We start from the raw sequence: 21,845 nt of genomic DNA, 5'->3' as shown, positions 1-21,845 counted from the left end.
TTAGGGTTAAGGTTATGGCTAATGTAAGGGTAAGGTATAAGCTGGTTATGACTAACCACAGGGAAAGGCTGTAGAGAGTGAATGTAAGTTATATACAGATGCTGTCGCTGTACTGGGAAGAGCCAACTCGCGTCCGGTTTTGTTTTGACACTGAAACGCCACACGGCGGCGACAAACGTCCAGCCGTGTGGCTGTCTCATCTTTTTACAAAACTGATCTGCTAAACCTAAAGCAACAGTACCACACTGACAGCACTCGGGCTGTCAGTGTAAATGCGCCATGCTGCATAAAATGGGCTATAGTAATAAAAAGCAAAGAATGTTACAATTTCAGAGTTTTCATCATGATTCTCTCTTTGCTATTCTTGTTTGCAATATAGTTTTCTATCCACACCATTATGATCATAATAAAACTTTGTATGATAAGAGTTGTTTTTTTCCAGAGAATAAGCCGCAACTATAGGTGAAAATTGGTTGATGATGGTCATGTGGCTGCTAGAATATTAAAAGGAAACAAAAGTACTCAAGTTTTCCTGTAGCTGTGATACATGCAATTCAAATGCTTTACTACCCTTTCAAGGGCAGTAACTAGTGAAAACCGGCTGTTCCTGTTCAACACAGGTAGGTCAGCCCTTTTGTTGCTGTCAAGCCAGTCCGAGACAACCACGATAATAGCAGAAGTGAGAAGATTTTCTTTCAAAATAAGATGATATAACTGGTGATTTTAAAAGGCATTTAGTAGCCTAACAGTTTAAGTAAATGGTAGTGTGTACAGAACAACAAAAGTGGTATGACAGCACTCAATTACAGTCTTCAGATTAAATGCAATATGAAGTACATTGCTTGTAAATATACAGGGGAAATTGCTCTGTGAAAGGTCATGCTCATTAATAAGGGTTTTTATTTTGAAATTTGAAAGAGGAAGTCTAAAATTGTCTTACGGCTAGATTAACACAGTCCCCTCTCCCTTTCTATGAAACTTTGAAAGCTGGGCTTCCCCACACCCTTGCCACACAGCTCCACAGGTTGGTGTGGGAGTCAGATGAGAGCAGGATCCCTGGGCAGAGGAGCAGACTGGAGCTGAATGGAGCTCAATCGACCCAAAGGTTTGGTGTCTTGACTTTGGCTGTAATCACTGTCAGCAGTCCACCATAATTATCATGCATTATACATGTTGATGATTTTTTAAAACAGTTTTATTTTGTGTGTTTTGTATCTAATGAAAAGGAAAGCAGTTTATGTTTTATTTATTTATTTATTTTTGAGAAAGGCTTTTAGTTTTTTAATATGTTCACAAACAAGAAAGCCATAAGCTTTTTTTTTTTTTTTTTCAAGTTAGTCAACTGTCAGGGGTGTGGCAGCTTGGCGTATTCCTGCTCTGCACTGTAGTAGTTAAGCAATTCCTTGATGAGATCTAAAGGGGCGATTCAGCCTGTGGGTCAAACTGTGCAGCAGTGCACAATTTGATCCATCCTGCAACATCATATACTTGAGCTTTGCCTCCTGCATTTTCTTAATTTATTATTCATTTATTTATTGTTTCACCTGGCCACTGCCCGCTTTCAGGAAGTGGCAAAATAAGGAAGTATAGTCATAGCATTTCCCTCGATCATACTTTTTTATTAAAGCAACAATGCTGATGGGGATCCTTGGGGAAGCTATACTTAAAACACCAATGTTCACTGATATCTGACTGTCATTAAGGTAGAAATGGGCCATTAACTTTAACAGCAGATCCTTTGAAAAGAGTCATAATGACTGCTCATTTTTTAAAAATTATTCTTATCTCTAAGTGAGTTAATTGTGTCTGTCCTCGTCTCTGAAACATCTCTGATCTTGTGCAATACGTGCTGCAGCTCCAGGTGGAGCAGATCCCGGAGGTGGAGGCCGGCCAGTGGTGGTCATTAGCACTGCCTTGCCACAAGCAGAGGCAGAGCAGCCTGCAGAGCTGAGCCAGGGAGATGGAAAAAAGAGTGAGCCTAAAGACTTGCTGGGAGCAGGAGATGGGCAGGTGAGCACCAGAGACATTTAAAAAAAAAAAAAAAAAAAAAAATTCAAACACTATATATCCAGTTCAATATTTTTTTTTTCAGGACTCTTATTTTACTTTGTAAGAAGTTTCAAATGAATATACACTCCAACATCTGTAAAAAGACACTTAAATAATTCTATGCATTAAAGTGAAGAATGATAGGTCTTACTAGTATTTTAACTAGTAAAGCTATTAGTCATCTTTTGACCGTTCCCCACTCGGTATTTATTGTTTTTACAATATAATCACCTGTTGTTTGATAATATTACATATCCTATCAAGTAAGAAAGGATGCACCATTTTGCTAAAAGGTAGGAACACTGAAGCTGTTCTGGAGTCTAATGGTGGTCCAGCACCTTACTAATACACTATATGTTGGTTTTCCTTTAATGTGCCATCCGTCTGTATTTGACATTGTCATACAATATGGACAAAAAATGCTTTTTTCTAACTTGATGTTTCTTAAGGGGAAGTTTAGGGAAATCAGAGTTCAAGAGGTTAAAAGCATTAACCCTATAAAGCCATTCATATCATATATGATACACATTTTCAATTCCGTTTTTTGTTTTCAGTTTAATCAAAACTTGACCAAAAAACTGTTGTATACCCTTGAACACTTCCCCTGTTCACCCTGGACCATACCGTTGGCACTTCAAGTACATATCATATATCATACACCAGAAAGGTCGTGTAATAACATATTTTTTGATTTTTCTTTTTTTTATATATATTTTGTTATAGGACTAAATAAAGGGTTCAATTTAAAAAAAAATGAATTTCCTGCCAATTCTTTCATAGTTCAGGCTTTATAGGGTTAAGAAAGAGCTCTTGTGATGCTTGCAGGGAACTTTTTAGCCTTCAGCCTTTAGTTTCAACCTTTCAGTCTTGTCCTGTAAGCTTACACTGAGAAGTAAGTGAAGTATTTAGACCGATGACAGCATTGGTTTATGGCTGCAGAATAACATCAGATAGAAAACATCTAAATGTCTTGTACATCATTTTATACACATTTCCCTGTAATTCAGCAGGACATGTTTAGTATCTTTGGAAACCCTGAGATCACCACTTGAATTTACAATAAAGTTCTGTGGGTTTCAACAAAGCTCGGCCGTACAGGGTGGATTTGTAATGATGAAGCATCCAATGTGATTGGCAGGGTTGTAGAGATTAAGCCAGACTGCTCTCTCTAACTGGTTATGACAAAACATTGCATACACTGATTTTTTTTTTAACAAGATTTTAAATGTCACCATAAATCATCACATCTTTTTCTTTTTGTCTTTCATCAGGAGCTGTACTCACTTGACAGCTCACTCTCCTCCTCAGACAGTGAGGATGAGGATGCAGGAAAGAAGGACAAGAAAAAGAAGAAACTAAAGAAGAGAAAGAAGAAAGTATGTGTCTTGAAAAAAGCAGATCCTCATTATTCGCTAACCAACATTCATTGTAACTGGTAGAATCCCATTCCAGAGTGCTCAAATGCAAACAAAAACTGTAGTGTAGCTTATGGGAAAAAAAAGACAAAAAACAGAATCTGGCTTGTTTTGGAGCTTGGTTTTAGTTATTCTAACCACCATGAAAAGGAAAATCTTTCCTCATGCCTAAACAGACTGAGAGATAGTCACTCCAAAACCATCAGTAGTTTTAATTATAATTATGATTATAAGACAGACACCTAGAGGGTTGGGTTCCAGAAATGAGTTCATACAGTAAACTAGGGAGCGGCACCAGTTTCTGGAACATGTGGATCAAAAAAATGAACAGGCTCACAGTATTTTTGGAAAGATTGCATGTGTCTGTCTTTGTCATAAAACGTTGGCTGTCATAGATTCCTTTTTATGTTGCGTGTGCTCCATACAGAACCTCTCTTGTCGCAATCAAAAATTGGTCCGCACTGCCGCTGTGCACTGACTCATTCATTTAGTTCCTGATTTATCACTTTCAGCGACAAAGGCGGGTATAAATATGCTTCTTTGTCACTCACACAAAGTGGAGCAATAACTTCCCCACCTCTTTTACAGGGTTCCAGCTCATCTTCATCCTCTTCCTCCTCCTCCTCCTCCTCCTCCTCCTCCTCTTCTTCCTCCTCCTCATCCTCCTCTAGCTGTTCTTCAGACAGCGACAGTGAGGTAAGATGTGGTTTTGGGATGGGAGTTTGTTAATATTAACATTGTTCATCAACCATGAGAACTCAAAACCCTAACCCTGCACAGTCTGGCTTACTGTAAATGTAACAGTAAAAATTAGTTATCCTTTACTATGCATTAGTTCATTTTGACAATAACACATGCAATGAGTTGTACACTGTAATTCTTCCTTTGGTGTAACATCACACCTCATTCATCCTTATCACACAGTTTTCAAAACCACAGAACATCTTCACTTTGCCTTGACTTGCATATTGTCATTAGTAACCACTCTGCCGGTTGCACAACGTAGTGAGGAAGACTTGTTCTTTTCATTGGTGATATTTATAGAAGTTGGTGCTTGGATGAGCTTTTGTTATGTGCTTAGCTCTCAGGAAGTCCGTGTCTTTTCAGTTGCAGCTACATCCCCAAATGAAGCATTTAAAGAGAATGTAAATCTGATTGGTTTACCGTGCACAACTGGTATCCATCTCTGCCACCAATCAGCTGTTTGTGTTTTAATCCTTGAGAAGTCTTTCCTGTAGCAATGCTAAATTAGATCCCTTGCCATAAGCACCAACAATTTCACAGCAGCTCATAAGGGGTTGGTAGTCACTGCCTCAGGTGAGGATATTTGATTTTGTCAGTGCTGACAATACAGTCTCGGAAGTGTAAATATTAAATCTGGAATCTCTGTCAATTTGGCTATATTTAGAAATCTAAAATTGAGTATTCATTGTAGTCTTTGGCAAGTTTGAGGATAAGCACGTCAGTCCCTCCTCTAGGCTGCTTTGTCAACAGCTTAAGAGCTGCAATAACTCCAAACCAAAAAGCACACAAACACACCCAAAAGTAGCATTCACTAGCTTCTCTTTTTCTTAGTCTAGTTGGATAACTCTCAGATGCAAAAAAACTGCAATTGCATAATGATATGATACCATTTAATCTGAATGATAAAAAACAAAATGTCACCAAACATCGTCAGCAGCCAGCACAGGTGCTGTGCTTTTTCCAGCCTGTTGGCTTTTGGTGTGGGTGGAAAAGCAGGAGATTCAGGAAAAGGAAGAGGCTCAGCTCTTGCAAGCTTGTGATGAATAACTAAGGCGAAGGCAAGTCAAAGAAACTTAAGAAGTGGTGCATTCCACAAATGCGTCCCCACCCACTGCTCCACTCCCCTTCAAACATCTTTTAGGACTGACTGCTTGTAAATCATCAAGGTGCAAACTCATACAAGTTGTGCCTGCAAAGACCAAGTGTACAGTACACTATGTCACAGGAAGTCAGGTTAAAAACACAAAGCTGTGATCCACTTGGCTTCATTTAATATCACAAATCTGCAGCATTAGTATATCTGGGTGCATCTATGTATGTATGCATGTATGTGTGGGTGTGTGCATGCTCACATGCTTGGATGTAAAGTAAAAATTCAAGCTTGTATGCAATACACATCGCTTCTCCAATACAGCCCAGGCATGTCATTTCATGCGTGTTAGTTCTGGCTGCATATCCAGAGTGGGTGTGGATGTTAGTTTTTCAAATGTATTGAAGACAGAAAAATGTTTGATATGTACCTTGTAGGTGGTACCTGGCCCTGTTTCTGATCACTTTATCTTTATCAAAGAAGTAAATATCTTTTAAATGAAGGTATGTGGTTGACTAGGTTGCTGAAAAACAAACACTACCATGCCAAACAAGCCTTATTAACAAACACACATGGATAAATTGATTATAAAATGCTGCAATAAGTTTTGGTTTCTTATCTCATTATCTCGCTGTTGATTGCCATCAGCCCTGGTTTGATGTTATAAAGATTCCCTTCAACATTTTCATGCAGGATGAGAAGAAAAAGAAAAAGAAGGTGCAGAAAAAGTATGAGGGGAATGAGTATGTCTGGGACAGCGTTGTTATATCTCAGGCTGGTAAGTGCAAAGATTTCCACACTGATGCATTTAGGCAGAGTTATGTGGATCTGTTTTATGTTTGAAGATGAGTGTTGATTTCAAATCTCATGAAGTCGGTGCGTTTGAATGCTCGCTGCATTCATAGATACAGTATATGTGATTTTATTTTATTTCTACATTAATATATCACCATTTTTGTGTAAAAACCTCACGAAATTAGTTCTTCTCATGTCCTGAAACTTGAAACATGCCTGGTTATATTAACAAAGACTCACAGAATGACCTTAGGGGGCATGAATAATTTGACATGAAACAGCACCATACAAAATTGTGATGAAGCTATTTGTTCATTCATTTAAAGCAGACATGATGTTTGTTTGTAGGTTCCAATGGCCAAATAGAACCAACATCTAAAGAAGGCATGAAGGTGACCAAGGTGAGAGACAGTCAAAACAGTCGCCCCTTCCCTTTAAGCAAGCTGTTACTTTTGAAATTATGATAAATAAGTCTATTATGGGGTAAAAGGAAAAGAATATTGAAAAACGGTTTGTTTGTTTTTTTCTTTGAACCATATTGTTGGTTGACAAGTTGATGATCTAAGAATTTAAGCTTGTTTGACTCGTTTATTCAAGAAAGAGTGTCAACTATATGACCAACTACTACTACTACTAGTAGTGATAATAATAATAATAATGATTACTAAAATACAGTGTAAAAGATTAAATACTGCCAGCTGAGCTCTCCTTGCATTCTTCTTTCTATCTGCCTCAGGATCACAAGTCATCAGACAGTGATGATGACAAGAAGAAAGAGAAAAAGAAGAAGAAGAAGAAGGACAAGAAGAAAAAGAAAAAGAAGAAGAAGAAGGTATGCCAAATATGCCCACAGTATACAGCGTATACAAAGCTAAGCCCAGATCATAGGACTATGGGAGCCTGGGGCACAAACCTCATGTCGTCCCTTCTCCACTACGCTCATGCTGAATGACATGATCAATATGTACACACACAAAACCGGACAGGCTCTGTGCATTTTGTTGATAACTCAAAAAACCATCCCCTGAAAGAAATGAAAATGAGGAGACTGTTTCTCTCTACTCCCTCTTCCTAGAATACATGGAAAAGACAATCTCTTAAAACGCTTCCTAATTAGCTCCTATATTTTCTATACGCTTTTATGCAAATATTCCAACTCCAGTGAAATAATGCTTGCTGTTCAGTGTTGAAAAGTTTAGAAAAGCTGTGCAGTTGCCTAGTTTTGTCTGAATAATTTAGATGCACATGTGTGTTGTGAGAAAATTTAATATTTTCCTATATTGCCCATTTGGTGTATAGCTCTTATTGACATAGAAATATTAAACTTTAAAGGATGAGTATACATGAAAAAGACTCCGTGACAAGACTCTGAAACATCTTCATATGAACTGCACTCCCTTAATATAATGATCTGCCTGTTGTTTATCTACCTGTTGCTTCTGTCCCAGGAGTCCAGCTCCTCTTCCTCCTCATCTGACAGCTCATCTGACAGCTCAGACAGTGAGGATGAGAAGAAGAAAAAGAAGAAGAAGAAAAAGACCAAGAAGAAGAAGAAGAAGAAGGTGTGATGCCAAACATGTTGCCTTTATTTCACACCAAACAATGGCATTTGTTCAGGACTTGTGGGTGGCAGCCAGTCTGATCTATCCTTTCTTCCTCAGTTTCAAGTGAAATGAAATGATGCAAGCTGGCATGGTTAAAAAATGATATTTGTTCTTCCCTGTCAGGACTCCAGCTCCTCTTCTTCAGATAGCTCGTCCTCTTCATCATCATCCTCCTCAGACAGCGAAGATGACAAGAAGAAAAAGAAGAAGAAGAAGAAAAAGACAAAGAAGAAGAAGAAGAAGAAGAAGGTATGCAGACCATTGTGAGCTAAAACCTTGTAACAAATGCATTTTGTTACATTGGAAAAGAGCAGCTAATAGCTATACATACATTTTTATTGCCATAATTGTAATTAATGTATGACTTGTGTTGCTGGTTAAATTATTTCAAATTGATGAATGAATGATCAACAGATGTTTTGTTTATGGAAATGAAAAGTAAAATACGGTTTTCTGTTGAAACAGGACTCTAGCTCGTCATGGTCTGACAGCGACAAAGATAAGAAGAAGAAGAAGAAGAAAAAGGACAAGAAAAAGAAGAAGAAGAAGGATAAGAAAAAGGTAACTTTCCCCTTGTTTGTTCTCAGAAAGCCTGAAGAATCTAAATTAAGTAAGCAAGCAGGCTTTTAGGTCAGAAGCAAGGTTCCTCACCATGTGAACATCACAAGGCATTCCTGGGATTGCTGAGTCAGATCCTGCTTTGCCTTTTTTGCACAGCACAGGTTTTCTTTTCTTGAAGTTACACAGCAAATATGAGTCTACTCATGGCGATAAACAAACTTTTCATAATGCTCTTTAGAGAACCTAGTGCTCAGTTAGCAGTGAATAACAAGCAAGATTCAGAGTTTTGACACAGGAGAGAAAACAGGTAAGAGCTATTGTGCCAGTCTGGGCCTGTAAGAGCATGCAATTAAGTGAAAGTCTTAGCTTACTCTCACCACATCACCACATATTGCAATTTATCTGCTGCGAAACTGTATTCACTACAGACACAATGCAGATGTCTTTACCTAGACTACTACTAGTAATAAACTATGTAAAATAAATAATAAATTCTAATAAACTATTTGTATAGCACCTTTAAAATAGAGTTTAGTAAGTGCTTTGGCCGATACATCAAATGCAGAATACTCAGAAAGCAAGATAATGACAGAAAGCTGCACAGAAAGGCCAAACAAGAGCAATGCCAAATTAAGGTAAAATCAAGATAAAGTTTAAACAGGAAAACAAAAGATCCAAGACACAGTAGAGAGAAAATAAAAAGGCTGTTGAAAGATAAAGATGGTAAAAGGCATAAAAAAGGCAGTAGAAATCAATTAAAAATACCCCCAAATGCATATATAAGTTAATAACTACAACTAAAACAATAAAATCAATATTAAGTAAATAAATAAAATTAGAAGACAACATCACATAAAGGCAAGTCTATAAAATGGGTTTTATGAAGTTACTGAGTCTTACACTCTGATTATACTGCTCTAATATATTAATTAAACACAAACACCTCTTGAAAAAGCATTTGAAAAGATGTTTTTTGTAAAATATATGGCACAAACAACACTCACATATTAAACTCTCACTCTCAGAATGTGGGTATGTATGTACTGTATTTGTGTAGATTTACAAGGGGAATCCAAGACAAAATAACTTGATTGAGCTACAGTATGTGCAGTGTGCTTGTGTCTGACTCTGTGGTTTGGTGTCTGACTACAGGATGAAGAGGAGGAAGATCAACTCAGCTCTGCTGCTCTGTCAGCTGCTGGTGAGTGCTCTCTCTCTCTGTTTGTGGTGGCTGAAATCAGGCAGAGCAGTGATTGGTAGTGACAACAATGAAATCTTAAGCGGCCAAGCCAGTTCATGCAGTTGCTGCAATATCGCCGGACTCTGTCTCTTTTTCATAGGAGGCGAGAATGCTGGGCCAAGTGCTGATGGAGAAAAGAAGAACAAAGGTGAAGATGATGACAAGGTAAAGACATACATACATGCACATGCGCGCACACACACACACACACACACACACACACACACACACCCACACACACACACACACACTCATGCACACACATACTCATGCATGTTCATGTGCAACCACAATAATTTCTTTGTCTTTTTCATGACAGCATAAGAAAGAGAAAAAAGCAAAAGCAGATGGCAAACTGGCCTCTGAATTCACTGGTAAGTGATTTCCTTGGGCTCATCACTTTGCTGTGGTACTGGTGTGGGGCTTGTTGTAATACTGTCTGTTGTGCAGGTGAGGGAGTAGAGGTGAACCCCTACGGTACAGAGGAGGGACACCTGAGCGATGATGAGGGAGAGGGAGGGATGGAGGAAGACAAGGAAAAGAAGAAGAAGTTGAAGAAAAAGAAGAAGGTGAGTAGGACACAGAAAATATGAAGTTATGAAGAATGCTTTGGTCTTTGTGGAACCCCAAAACCCCAAAACAGTTTATTGGTGCAGAATTGAGCTGTCTGAACTGACATCATACATATTATCGTCTTAAGCTCATCACCAAATTGTGTGTGGTATGTTATGATCAGTCTAGACAAATGTTTTGCAAAAATCATCATAGTGAAAAAGACTTTAAACATTCTACTTTTTTTTCCAGTCCCCTGTTTCTAGTCTGAAATTGATCAAGAATTTGGTTGTGGATGTTAACGTGGAGTTTGTTTTTGTTTGAATCAATAGGGCTCTTCCAGCTCCTCCTCTTCCTCCTCTGATAGCTCCTCCTCAGACAGTGAAGATGAGGATGAAAAGAAGAAAAAGAAGAAAAAGAAAAAGAAGAAGAAGAAGAAGAAGGTGAAGAAGAAGGATAAGGTGCGTGTACTCATCTTGTGCTATTATTGAACGGCTTGGTTACTTTGATTATAATTGCAATAATAACTGCACCTCTGTGTTGCTTTTGATGCAGGATTCCAGCTCCTCTTCCTCTTCTGATAGTGAAGATGACAAGAAGAAGAAAAAGAAGAAGAAGAAGAAGAAGAAAAAGAAGAAGAAGAAGAAGAAGAAGGATGAGGACGAGGTATGAGCCCAAACAATTTGTGTCTGTTAAATTGTACAAGACTTGTCTCATGGCAACTGTCTCATCTTCAGTTTCATGACAAGGACACAAAGAAAATCAGTGGCATAGTTGCTTGTTGTTTTAGTCATATATTATTCTGAATTCCCTCTTCTACAGGATTCCAGCTCTTCTTCATCTGATAGTGAAGATGACAAGAAGAAAAAGAAGAAGAAGAAGGAGAAGAAGAAAAAAAAGAAGAAGAAGAAGGAGGTATGATCAAGACGTATGAATGGCAGCTGCCTTATCTGTGTTTTCTTCTTCAGTTTCACAAAGGCTTCATGGCTTTCATGGCTTATTTGCATGTTGTTTTAGTCATATAGTATTCTTAATTCTCTCTCTTTTACAGGATTCCAGCTCTTCTTCCTCTTCCTCCTCATCTCCTTCTGATAGTGAGGATGACAAGAAGAAAAAGAAGAAAAAGAAGAAGAAGAAAAAGAAGAAGAAGAAGAAGAAGGAGGAGGTATGATTCCAAACAGTTTATGTCAAATTGTGCGAGACTTGTGAGTGGCAACTGCCTCATCTGTGTTTTCTTCTTCAGTGTCACAATAAGAAGAAGAACAGCTTAGTTACATGTTATTTTCACAATATATTATTCTGAATTCTCCCTTTTACAGGATTCCTGCTCTTCTTCCTCTTCCTCCTCATCCTCTTCTGATAGTGAAGATGATAAGAAGAAGAAGAAGAAAAAGAAGAAGAAGAAGAAGAAGAAGAAGAAGAAGGTGAGAGAGAATATCCCTCTGAAATTGCCTGAACCACATCCAGGGTTAAGGGTTCATTTACCATTTGTGCCACAATGTATGACCTTTCTCTTAATATCTACGACTGGCTATTGACTCGCTGATATGCTTTCTAGGATTCCAGCTCTTCTGATGATAGCTCTTCATCTTCTGCCTCATCCTCTTCTGATAGCGATGATGACAAGGTGAGGAGGCTCAAAATAGCACACCACACAAGATGTTCATCGCCTGCAGCCTGAAATGACCTGAAACTGGGACATTGATGGGTTTTGCAGTTTTTTCCTGATCGCCTGTTTTCTTACATTAGAAAAAGAAGAAAAAGGACAAGAAGAAGAAAGATAAGAAAAAGAAAAAGAAGAAGGATAAGAAGAAGAAGAAGGTGAGATGAAGTTTGAGATCAGTGTTGTACCCACTGTCCCTCTGTTTGTGAAAATGCTTCAGAAAATACTAAAGAACAAGAAGAAGAAACAGTAGCAGTGTTGTTTCATCTACTAATCATATTGACAATCTACCTTTTAGCTGATGGGTCACAGTTACAAAGGCCAGCTAATGGTGATTTTTTTCCAGAGTTATTACATTGGGCTTTACACATGTTTTTACAAAATGGAAAATGGTTGGAAACGGTGATTGATAAGGAGTCAGAAAGCTCGGAGGCTGATCCTGTCAACGACAACGAGACTTTTTGTTGCCCTACTTTCAGGTGTTGTGGTAATAAAGTGGTAATGTCTAAACCAGGTATCATGGTCATAACTCTGTTTTTCAAAACTACAAAAGTCACCAGGGTCACCACTGTGTTGATGTTCTGGATGCAATTGGTGTTTTTAATGAGGTAGACAAGCTACTGTGTCTCTACCTCACTGCGCTGATGTCCAGTGCCACGGCTAAGAGTTTCTCATGTCTCCGCCGTTTGACCTGCGTCTGATCTACAATGACAGAGAAACGACTTAACAACCTGCTTTTCTTGCACATCCACAAAGACCTGACTGGTGACATGAACAAAATGATAAACAGCTTTTGCTTTGGGAGTGATTGGTGCGCTCAGTATTTCAGCCTTGGGGACTAAACCTCGCTTGGTCTTCTTATGGCAGTTTTCATCAGGATTTGTTGACAGACATGCAGCAAAGCATGCATGGGATAATTATCAGATGTGCTTTGCTGAAGCATGAAGCTTGCTGGTCATGTTTCCGTATTACAAAATGCCATTTTTAATGTTAAAGTAGTGACCAATAAAAACTCTTCCACTTTTCAGGTTATACATTCAAAGAGTTAATAAACCTCACTCTGCTGTGGTGCTGTCTGTTTTGCATGTCGGTCGGCATCTTGGACGAAAAGACTCAGTTTTTAATAGAGAAGGAATTTTAATTTTTGATTTTTTTTTTTTTTTTTTTTTTTTTTTTTTTTTGGATCTGTATCAACAGGAACCAGGATGCTCATTTTTGGTCCAACCTTTTTAGCCACTTGTTAGTAGCGCAGAGCTCTGCACTACTAACAAGCTAACAAGGAAAAAAAAACTCTACTATTTTGATCTGGAAGTACCCTGATATGAAGAGGAAGCATTTCTTACCATATTTTAGCTCTCCCTCTGTTTGCTTACATCCTGGTAGTTAGGATGGGTCAAAAGCCGAGAACAAATTTCCCCATGGGGATCAAAATAATCAAGAGTCTTCAAGTAAACTTAAAAAACTTAATTACCAATGGTAATCGTAAGACTGTATTTTTGTGCTATAAGGCACAAGAGTAGGATGTTTCACCTTTGTGTTGTTCATGTTAGTGGTTTGTGACACACATTATCATCTTTTCTCCTTTCTATCCAGGATTCTTCCTCTGACTCCGATTCTTCTAGTGGTGGTGAGAAGAAAAAGAAGAAAGACAAGAAGAAGAAGAAGAAGAAGAAGAAAGACAAGAAAAAGGTAAAGTTGGGCTATGTGTGGATGTGATGAAATGACTCAAAAATGGCACTACTTGGAGAAAAATGTTAATTATTTGTCAAATTATTATACGTTATATTACAGTATATATAGTATAAAATATATACTGCTGCATAGATTTTGCTGCATCCAAATTGAGTAAAACCCACAAGGACTTAACAATGACCATGTTCGCATCCATCTAGGACTCAGATTCTTCTAGCAATGATGATGATAAGAAAAAGGAAAAGAAGAAGGTAACTCAGTGTGAAAGAAGGAAAACCACTGCATAGTATTTTTCATGGCAAGAGATGAATGATGGTGTGTTTCATACTCTTTTTTTTCCTTGATCAGGACTCAGATTCTGGTAAGTCCAGTGGCAGCGACAAGGAGAACAAACAGAAGAAAAAGGTAAATTTGACAAGAAAATGAAATATCATCAGGTTATGTCCCCATGTGAGGGGAAATGACAGGATCTTAATGGCTCTCCTCTTGCTTCCCAGACTCCAAGCACTTCAGGGAATGAAAATGACAAGGAGAAAAAGAAAGTGAGTTTTATTTTAATGTCAGTTTTTCTTGAAATATTATAGGCTTACACTCATTTTTGGGGGCCTAGCTGACTCCTTTTGTCAAGTTGAGGGAGCTGCGATTTAGATCTCCGAAACTTGTTAACTCTCCTCATGGACAGTCGGTTCACTTAAAATTGAACTGGAAAAAGCAAAAACTCCTTTATTATTTTAGAATCACTGTACTTTTCCTGACAAGCAAGGACAAGGCTCGCTATTCCAAGGATTGCATTGATTCCCAGCTCATTCCCATCTTGATACTATGCCCATTTCCTGTATTCCAGGATATCCCTCATGGTGAGGAGAGCAGAAAGCCAAAGATGGGAGGTTCAGTCCCCGTTGGTGGAGAAAGTTCAGCTGCTGGTGGCAGAAGCTCCAAGCCTGGTGCCACCCCTGTCGTCTCTTCCATATTTCTCTCCTCTAAGCCCATCTCAAAGCCGGAGCCTCTGAGTCCTTCGGCCGACTACAAGACATCCCGTTATGAGTCTCTGTTGGGCCCGTCCAGCTCTTCTCTGAGTTCCAGTCCCAGGAGCACCACCATCCACAGACCGCTCAGCCCCGTGGACATCTTAGAGACATCAAGGAGGCCGGGAGAGGGAGGGAGCCGCACCACCTCCCACCTCACCTCGAGTGACATCATTAGAGGCTACAAGCCTTACCAGCACTGAGACACCATAGATCTGTGTTGTTGTTACTGATAGAGTAGGCTGCGTGTGTTTTTGTGTTACAGGGGGAACGTTTATCTGTGCTTGGTAATGTAAACGATGTTGGAAAAGATTTAATCTAAAACTATGCTCCAGTAGCACTATCACACAAGATTTCATGTGAGACAGATGTGTCAACTTATCATGCAAAACCACAGCAGAAGTTACTAGTGACTTCCGGCATAAAAAGATGTTATCACTTATATGGTAAAAAGTGCATTTATGGCCGAAATATGTTTCAATTCTCAAACAAATCAAAGGGAAGTTCAACTGCTCGCTTTGGGAAATAAAAATACATGATTTATTTCTTTTGTGTGACGTGTCTATTGTTGTTGTCAATATTACAATGTACAATCCATTTGATGAACACAGGGAAGACTTAACTTCGAGCACGTAGTGTGGAGTAAACATATACAAATATTAGCACCTGTGGCCCTGTGAGAGTGCACAATGTTAGGCCATCAACAGTGCTTGGAAAGGCTGACACCATAATTACTGCACCTCATGGAATGCAGTACTGGTCCCATTTAGACGCCATGACACATCTCTGCAAAAATGTTATGTCACGGGGCAGGATTTATCTGCATGTGCTGTACAGAGGAGTAGAAGATAGAGGGTAGGGCCTTGCTGAACTGTTTGTTGGGTATTGCTGTATCTTATAAAAAAATACACTAATATGTGCTGCAGCAGAGTGAACAACAACATAACTAAAATCAATAGCCTAACAGATGGCAATTAAAACTAAAGATATATGCCTGTGTTTGTGTATATGTAACTGTAAATATGTATCTCTCTCTCTCTATAGATAGACAGATGAACAGGTAGATTTTGCTCCCCAGTTTATGTGCCAGGTACTGTATGCGTGTTGTCATGTGAACTGTCTCACACCACTACAGGTGTGGTTATATTAGCCTATTTACTGCCCTGTTGAACTCAGAAATGCAACATTTACGACTGTAGGTGGGTACCTGAAGGCAGCAGCGGTTATTCAGGTGCGGTCATTCCTCTTCCTGATTCTGTGTGACTCGGCTTGTCTCTGTGCGGCTGTTTGAGGATTATTAGAGCTAGTGCCAGCTTGAGTGACCATGGATTTCGACTTGTCGGAGGGTACGCTCAGAGTAACTGTGTTTTATTTTTATTTTAATAATTTACACTGGTGCCGAATTGTTGTGGATAGCCCGTACGGATAGCCCTGTGTAAAGGTACAAGAAGTGATAAGTGGAAATTCATCGAGTGTGTAAAAAATATATACCCCAAGGCATATCTATATCACGCATAGATGATAACAATGTTGACGCAGAGCCTATTGTTCTCATCAGTAACAAACTGAGGAAAAACTTCCCATTAAGAATAGCAAGCCTATTGAACCTGCGGCAGAGATCATGAATCATGCTTTTCATTGACATTTCATAGACAGAATGGCTTATCCAGCTTTTTAATGGAGCTGTCACTTTAATTTCTCAGTTTTTATTATAACTCTGCCACTGTAAATCTGTATACCACATGGCTTCCTTGTGTTGGTGCAGCGGTAGGTAAGGATGACAAGATGAAGAAGAAGGACGCCTCTGGTCAGGACCAAAACCTTTCCTTCCCATGGGGTAAGGACAAGGACAAGTCCAAGGTAAGCTTAAAACTACCAAACCATACATTTCAAAATTTCAAAATAATTTCAAAACGAACCTCAGCCTCTCAAGCTAAATGACCATTTGTTGAGGCAAATCACCTATGTGTTACATTCAACAGAAATTTCCTTATTTAAACATAGACACTCTCCAGCACTGAGGCAATGATCTGGTTTCTCTTCAAGAAAGCCTCATTTGTCTGTTTTATTTCAGAGCGGCTGCAAAGAAAAGTCTAAAGACAAGAAAGATAAGAGTCACAGCAAGGACGGGTCAAAGTGCTCCAGCAAAGAGCACAAGAAGAAGAAGGAGAAGAAGGAGAAGAAACACAAAGAACACAAAGATGGACATGAGTCGGACAGCTCCTCATCCTCTTCATCTTCATCTTCATCCTCCAGCAGTGATGAGGAGGTAGGCCGACTTTGGCAGCTAATCAGGAGAAATCTTTGACTTTGCCGGTTTTAACTTTTGTCAGATGATCTGCTGCGTTGTATTGGATTTGTTAGAATGAGGATGACCCACATTCTCACAATTTGATGCTTGACATGTGAAAGTGCTTGTGGCAAACCACAGATTATCTCCACTGTAAGTACAAAGCTGCAGTATATATACAGCAGCTGTCTGCAAATCTCCCAGATTAACAGTCAGTGAAATGCAGCACAACAGGTAACATACTGGTCACACCCAGCCTCAGAGGTTACCAAGCAGATCGGTGGATTGTAGGTGTGTGTCTGTCACAGAACTGGTTGTGCCAGCAGCCTCTGTTTTGATTGGATCTCATGCCCCACCCAGCTCTGTGTGGGGTTGTGTGTTTGTGTGTGTGTGTGTGTGTGTGTGTGTGTGTGTGTGTGTGTGTGTGTCTGCTGTTTACCTGCACAACCAGTGATACTCTTACCTTTGCTCTTGCACTGCATTCCTTCAGTTTTATGCAGTGAAGGTGGAGCATGTGTTGTGTGTTGGTCACTCATGTATGAATAATAACTTTGCAGCTTTCAGATAACTGTAACCCAGCCAAAGGTGGGGAAGATAAACCAGTCAGATAGAAGAGTCATAAAAGAGCTGATTTCTAATGTGGCCCCTCCCTGGAAATGAATGAATGCACACACACACACACACACACACACACACTGTTAGACCTGCCCCATAGCATGATGTGGCTATGTATCTGTTCAACAAACAAAACAAAACAAAATATGACATTTTGGTGTGTGTCATTTATGTTGCTGCCAGTAGTCACTGCACAGTAGAGACAGGAGCTCTGATACTGAAGCTGTTTTTCAATCCATCACATGTCCACTCTGCAGTAACACTATCTTCCTTTTGTCATTTCAGGGGAAGAAGAAGAAGAAGTGAACGAGTGACTCTTCTTCTGCCTTATCACCTCTGTGTCTCACATGATCTTGTATATTGCATCGTGTCACTGACTGGCCTCATGTAAATATAACCAGTCTTCTGTAAACAACATGCCTGATTCCTTGAAGTAAATCTGACAACAAACAATCGATTCCAGAGTTTTTTCTTCTTTTTCCTTCTGTTTTTTTTTTTTAATCCTCCCTCCCCTACAAGTCTCCTGTCTCTTGCTCCCTTTTTCAGTTGTGAAGATGAAGTGGAAAACCCAAAAGTGGCCTACAACTTGTTGGACATTCAAGTACTTTTGTTTGGAAACAGTAGTAAAATACGTCCCCTCCTGCAAAAAAGTAGCTTTATGCTTTTATAAGACAAAATAATAGCCAATTGTATCTTGTAAAACTAGAGTATTTTGTGCTGCTGCAGCAGAGTGAATGAGGAATGGCATATCACACCTTCAAATGAAGGTTTAATATCAGTAGTTACGTTCTTTTAAATCATTAGTGCCGTTTTTGACAAGGACTCCACACGGTCCTCTCACTAAATAAACATCGATAGTCGAATATCACCGACATTTTTTTTTTTTTTTTTTTTTTTTTTGTGTCCCACCGTTTGGTTTGATGTATTTAGGACTTGGAATCTAATTATAATTCAGGTATTTCCGACAGCACGTGAAAGCAGCGTGTGTTTACATGATGCTGCACGCCTTGCTGCGGTACAAGCACCTGGCTGTGGGGTGTGGTGAGGTCGGTTCACTTTAGTTTTCTTGTTAATTTTAAGGCAACCTTCCAGTATTGTTAGTATAGTTGAACTGGTACCAGCTGGAGTGGACATGGCCGACGGTAAGATCAAATCAACTGTTTGTTTGTTTGTTACAGAGTTAGTTTGTAGATGTTGGCTGACTTGTGTGGCAATATTTCCGCCTCCATAGCCTAAACTGTGTCAAGTGTAATGGAAAAGGAACATGGTGCTAAATGATCAGCAATCGATCGTTTTTACTGAGTGTGTGAGAAAACCGTATCAGTATCATGTACATAATTGTAATCTCCATGCAGCTGTAGCAGCTCGCTGACTCTACAAACGTACCAGGAAATATGCTGTAGTAGCCTACAGCCATTTAAATTGTCATGTAGCCTATGTTTTTCCTGTTTTAGTTACAATCAGCGACGACTTATTGCTTAACCTCATTTTTAAAGTAACTCTCATTTTCCTTGTATTGTAACTACAACAGGAAAAACACTGTAAGCTCTGTCTTGGTGCTCTATAGGTAAAGGTGACGAGGTGAAGAAGGTGGACGCCTCTGGTCAGGATCAGAGGTTTTCCTTCCCATGGAGTAAGGACAAGGACAAAGTAAGAGCTTTTTTGTTGTTGTTTTCAAGGACTGAGCAATTTACCTGAATATTACTAAAATCGCAATATGACCATGTGCAGTATCCACATGGCAGGACCTGCAGCATTTGATAAAAGTAAAATGTGTGACCAGTCATTGTCGTCAATAAAACAAATCGTGATTTTAATAGTTTTTTTCAATGAAAATTATACTGCAAAAATGATCATTCCCACTGAAATAGAGAACCATATTGCAATTGCAATATTTATCAGAAACGAAATACAATATATATATTTTTTAATATCATTCAGGCCATTTGAGGCAAAAAAAAAAAAAAAAAAACAGAATTACATTCAACACAGTATTCCTAATTTGAATATATATACTTACAATGATGAAGGCACATTTTAGCCGGCAAAATCCTTATATCTAACCATACTGAGGCAATGATCTGGTTTCTCTTCAAGAAAGCATCATTTCTCTTTTTCAGGGCGACTGCAAAGAAAAATGTGAAGAGAAGAAAGACAAGAAAGACAGCAAGGACGGGTCAGACGGCTCCAAAAAAGAGCACAAGAAGAAGGAAAAGAAGGAGAAGAAAGATAAGAAAGACAAAGAACAGAAAGACGGAAATGAGTCGGACAGCTCCTCATCCTCTTCATCTTCATCTTCATCCTCCAGCAGTGATGAGGAGGTAGGCCGACTTCGGCAGCTAATCAGGAGAAATCTTTGACTTTGCCTGTTTTAACTTTTGTCAGATGATCTGCTGTGTTGTATTGGTTTTGTCAGAATGAGGATGACCCACATTCTCACTCTTACAATTTGATGCTTGCCATGTGAAAGTGCTTGTGGCACACCACAGATTATCTCCACTGTAAGTACAAAGCTGCAGTATATATACAGCAGCTGTCTGTTGTCAGTGAAAAGCAGCACAACAGGTAACAATCTGGTCACACCCAGGTTACCAACCAGGTCAGTGGACTGTAGGTGTGAGTCTGTCACAGAACTGGTTGTGCCAGCCGCCTCAGTTTTGCTTGGAGTCCACGCCCCACCCAGGTCAGTTTAAAGCTCATACGCTGCATAGTCCTGTTCATGTTCACCTGCAGCCAAGCTTATTTTAATTATTTTCACCTTTGCTCTTGCAGTGAATTCCTTTCCCTTCATTGCAGTTTTATGTGATGAAGATGAAGCAACATTGTGTGGTTGGTCAGTCTTGTAGGAAAAATAGCGTTTCTATGCAAATGAATGTAACAAAGTGGAGGGAACCCAGCCAAAGGCGGGGGAGAGAAACAGGTCAGATAGGAGAGTCATTAAAGAAGTGTTGTTCCTGGAATCTCTCTCTCTCTCTCTCTCTCTCTCTCTCTCTCTCTCTCTCTCTCTCTCTCTCTCCCCCTCTTTCTTCACACAGACTGTTCAGCCTGTTCAAGCCTGACAAGGCTCCATAGAACAAATCTGTGTAACACAAGAATGAAAGTCATTTTGCTGCAAGCACTCAAATTAGAGACAGAGTCTGTGGTGTTGAAGCTAGTCTTTAATCCATCATGTGTACATTCTGCAGTAACACCTTCATTCTTCTGTCATTTCAGGAGAAGAAGAAGGAGTGATTGCTTCACTGGACTTCTCTGTGCATCTCACATGATGTTGTCTATTGAAAAGTGTGTGTGTGTGTGTGTGTGTGTGTGTGTGTGTGTGTGTGTGTGTGTGTGTGTGTGTGTAGTCTCATGGAAACAGTAGTTGTTTTTTGTGAACAAAATGGCTATTTCCAAGGAGTCAATGTCCTGACAGTAAACTGTTTTTTGTTTTTTTTCCTGTGTCCTGTCAGTGATTTCAGTTTTGCCAGAAGGTGGCAGCATTTTCAGTATAAAATTTCAATCATTTCAATAAAATTTCAACAATTCTTTGGTGGTTTCTTTCAGAAAAACACAATGTTGCAACCTGTAACTAAAATGGGAATTCAGATTTTTGACATGTAGATGTCTGGTTAAAATGGTTGAATGCATCATTAAACATGCACAGACGACAATGTCTGTACATGTAAAGAGATAATTTCCAAAATGTCACATATGTGCCTGTCACCTACAAAATAAAACCCTCAGTGTCATAATTTATTTATTTCTTAAAGTGCTAAGAAAGAGCAAAAAACAAAAGCAGACAGCACACACTAAATTCACTGGCAGGTGTAGGTGTTGTGATGCTGTTTGTTGTGCAGCTGAGGTAGCAGAGGAGGGACACCTGAGTGATGAAGAGGGAGAAGGAGGGATGGAGAAAGACAAGGAAAAGAAGATGTTGAAGCAAAAGAAGAAGGTGATCAGGACACAGAAAATATGTAGTTATCAAGAATGCTTTGGTCTTTTGATACCCCCAAACAGTATATTGAGCTTTTTGAATCGACATCATACATATTCTAGTGTTAAGATCATCACCAAATTGTCTGCAGTGTTTTCTGAACAGCAGGCTGCCTCAGCCTAGGCAAATGTTTTACAAATATTGTGACAGAGTCAAAAACATTTTGTAGTTGTCAGTAAATGTATGAGGAAAGAGAATTCAAATACAGCCATTACAGTGTAGTGAAAGTTGAAGTGATGTTGACGTTATGTCCAAATTGACCAAAAGGCTCAAGGACTTGACAATCACAACTTTCACATTCATCAAGGATTCAAATTCCTCCAGCAGTGATGATTATAAGAAAATGATGAAGACTAAAAAGAAGGGAAACCAGTGTAAGAAAGAAAAAATGTGCTTTATTTCTCCTGTTAAAAGATGATCAATGGAGTGTTTCATAGTCTTTATTATTGTTGTTGCTCTTACTATTCAGATTCATTCAATGTGAGGTTAAGCTCTATGTGAAGGGAAATGACAGGATCCAATTGGCTCTCCTCTTTC

The 21,845-nt window shown here is 39.1% G+C and overlaps 4 protein-coding genes and 1 long non-coding RNA gene across 6 annotated transcripts; all 5 read left to right on the top strand.

Annotated features, from left to right (window-relative positions):
• Positions 1–987: 987 nt before the first annotated feature.
• On the top strand, positions 988–10,631 carry LOC115370522 (uncharacterized G-patch domain protein DDB_G0278987-like). The gene is made up of 16 exons (XM_030067547.1): positions 988–1,105; positions 1,856–2,010; positions 3,321–3,425; positions 4,053–4,160; positions 5,992–6,076; positions 6,442–6,494; positions 6,830–6,925; positions 7,542–7,655; positions 7,821–7,946; positions 8,163–8,258; positions 9,411–9,459; positions 9,599–9,663; positions 9,818–9,872; positions 9,949–10,067; positions 10,383–10,431; positions 10,606–10,631. Exons 1-16 carry the CDS (start codon positions 1,084–1,086, stop codon positions 10,629–10,631), a joined length of 1,323 nt encoding a protein of 440 aa, XP_029923407.1. The 5' UTR covers positions 988–1,083.
• A 26-nt stretch (positions 10,632–10,657) lies between these two features.
• Positions 10,658–11,160, top strand: LOC115370507 (uncharacterized). Its single transcript, XR_003929251.1, has 3 exons — positions 10,658–10,716; positions 10,873–10,965; positions 11,102–11,160. It is a non-coding gene; the product is annotated as an uncharacterized LOC115370507 (long non-coding RNA).
• A 74-nt stretch (positions 11,161–11,234) lies between these two features.
• On the top strand, positions 11,235–14,976 carry LOC115370520 (protein pxr-1-like). The gene is made up of 9 exons (XM_030067546.1): positions 11,235–11,255; positions 11,448–11,474; positions 11,609–11,677; positions 11,800–11,871; positions 13,307–13,402; positions 13,606–13,656; positions 13,754–13,810; positions 13,903–13,947; positions 14,250–14,976. The coding sequence occupies exons 1-9, from the start codon at positions 11,235–11,237 to the stop codon at positions 14,631–14,633; spliced, it is 822 nt and encodes a 273-aa protein (XP_029923406.1). The 3' UTR covers positions 14,634–14,976.
• Positions 14,977–15,626: 650 nt separating this feature from the next.
• LOC115369642 (protein FAM133-like) lies at positions 15,627–17,785 on the top strand. Its single transcript, XM_030066291.1, has 4 exons — positions 15,627–15,776; positions 16,196–16,290; positions 16,505–16,699; positions 17,621–17,785. The coding sequence occupies exons 1-4, from the start codon at positions 15,755–15,757 to the stop codon at positions 17,639–17,641; spliced, it is 333 nt and encodes a 110-aa protein (XP_029922151.1). The 5' UTR covers positions 15,627–15,754; the 3' UTR covers positions 17,642–17,785.
• A 498-nt stretch (positions 17,786–18,283) lies between these two features.
• On the top strand, positions 18,284–20,859 carry LOC115369643 (protein PXR1-like). Of its 2 annotated transcripts, XR_003929185.1 has the most exons (5): positions 18,284–18,477; positions 18,903–18,985; positions 19,456–19,656; positions 19,923–20,018; positions 20,549–20,859. XR_003929185.1 is itself a non-coding variant. In XM_030066293.1 (4 exons), the coding sequence occupies exons 1-4, from the start codon at positions 18,468–18,470 to the stop codon at positions 20,564–20,566; spliced, it is 312 nt and encodes a 103-aa protein (XP_029922153.1). In that variant the 5' UTR covers positions 18,289–18,467; the 3' UTR covers positions 20,567–20,859. The 2 variants fall into 2 exon arrangements, 1 of the variants encoding a protein (XP_029922153.1); XM_030066293.1 differs by lacking the exon at positions 19,923–20,018 and having other exon boundaries at positions 18,289–18,477.
• The last annotated feature ends 986 nt before the right edge of the window (positions 20,860–21,845 follow it).

Source organism: Myripristis murdjan, chromosome 13 (genome assembly GCF_902150065.1).
Source record: "Myripristis murdjan chromosome 13, fMyrMur1.1, whole genome shotgun sequence".
NCBI classification, from domain to species: domain Eukaryota; kingdom Metazoa; phylum Chordata; class Actinopteri; order Holocentriformes; family Holocentridae; genus Myripristis; species Myripristis murdjan.
Note: the sequence above shows the minus strand (reverse complement) of the source record. Positions and strands in the feature narration are given on the sequence as shown.

Excerpts from the sequence above, each read along its gene's own strand:
- LOC115370522 (XM_030067547.1), top strand. The coding sequence starts at position 1,084 with ATGGAGCTCAATCGACCCAAAG. Across the intron at positions 3,426-4,052 it reads TAAAGAAGAGAAAGAAGAAA|GGTTCCAGCTCATCTTCATC; the intron begins GTATGTGTCTTG and ends CCTCTTTTACAG. Across the intron at positions 7,656-7,820 it reads AGAAGAAGAAGAAGAAGAAG|GACTCCAGCTCCTCTTCTTC; the intron begins GTGTGATGCCAA and ends CTTCCCTGTCAG.
- LOC115370520 (XM_030067546.1), top strand. The coding sequence starts at position 11,235 with ATGTCAAATTGTGCGAGACTT. Across the intron at positions 11,872-13,306 it reads AGGATAAGAAGAAGAAGAAG|GATTCTTCCTCTGACTCCGA; the intron begins GTGAGATGAAGT and ends CTTTCTATCCAG. Across the intron at positions 13,811-13,902 it reads AGAACAAACAGAAGAAAAAG|ACTCCAAGCACTTCAGGGAA; the intron begins GTAAATTTGACA and ends CTTGCTTCCCAG.
- LOC115369642 (XM_030066291.1), top strand. The coding sequence starts at position 15,755 with ATGGATTTCGACTTGTCGGAGG. Across the intron at positions 16,291-16,504 it reads AGGACAAGGACAAGTCCAAG|AGCGGCTGCAAAGAAAAGTC; the intron begins GTAAGCTTAAAA and ends GTTTTATTTCAG. Across the intron at positions 16,700-17,620 it reads CCTCCAGCAGTGATGAGGAG|GGGAAGAAGAAGAAGAAGTG; the intron begins GTAGGCCGACTT and ends TTGTCATTTCAG.
- LOC115369643 (XM_030066293.1), top strand. Across the intron at positions 18,986-19,455 it reads GGAGTAAGGACAAGGACAAA|GGCGACTGCAAAGAAAAATG; the intron begins GTAAGAGCTTTT and ends TCTCTTTTTCAG.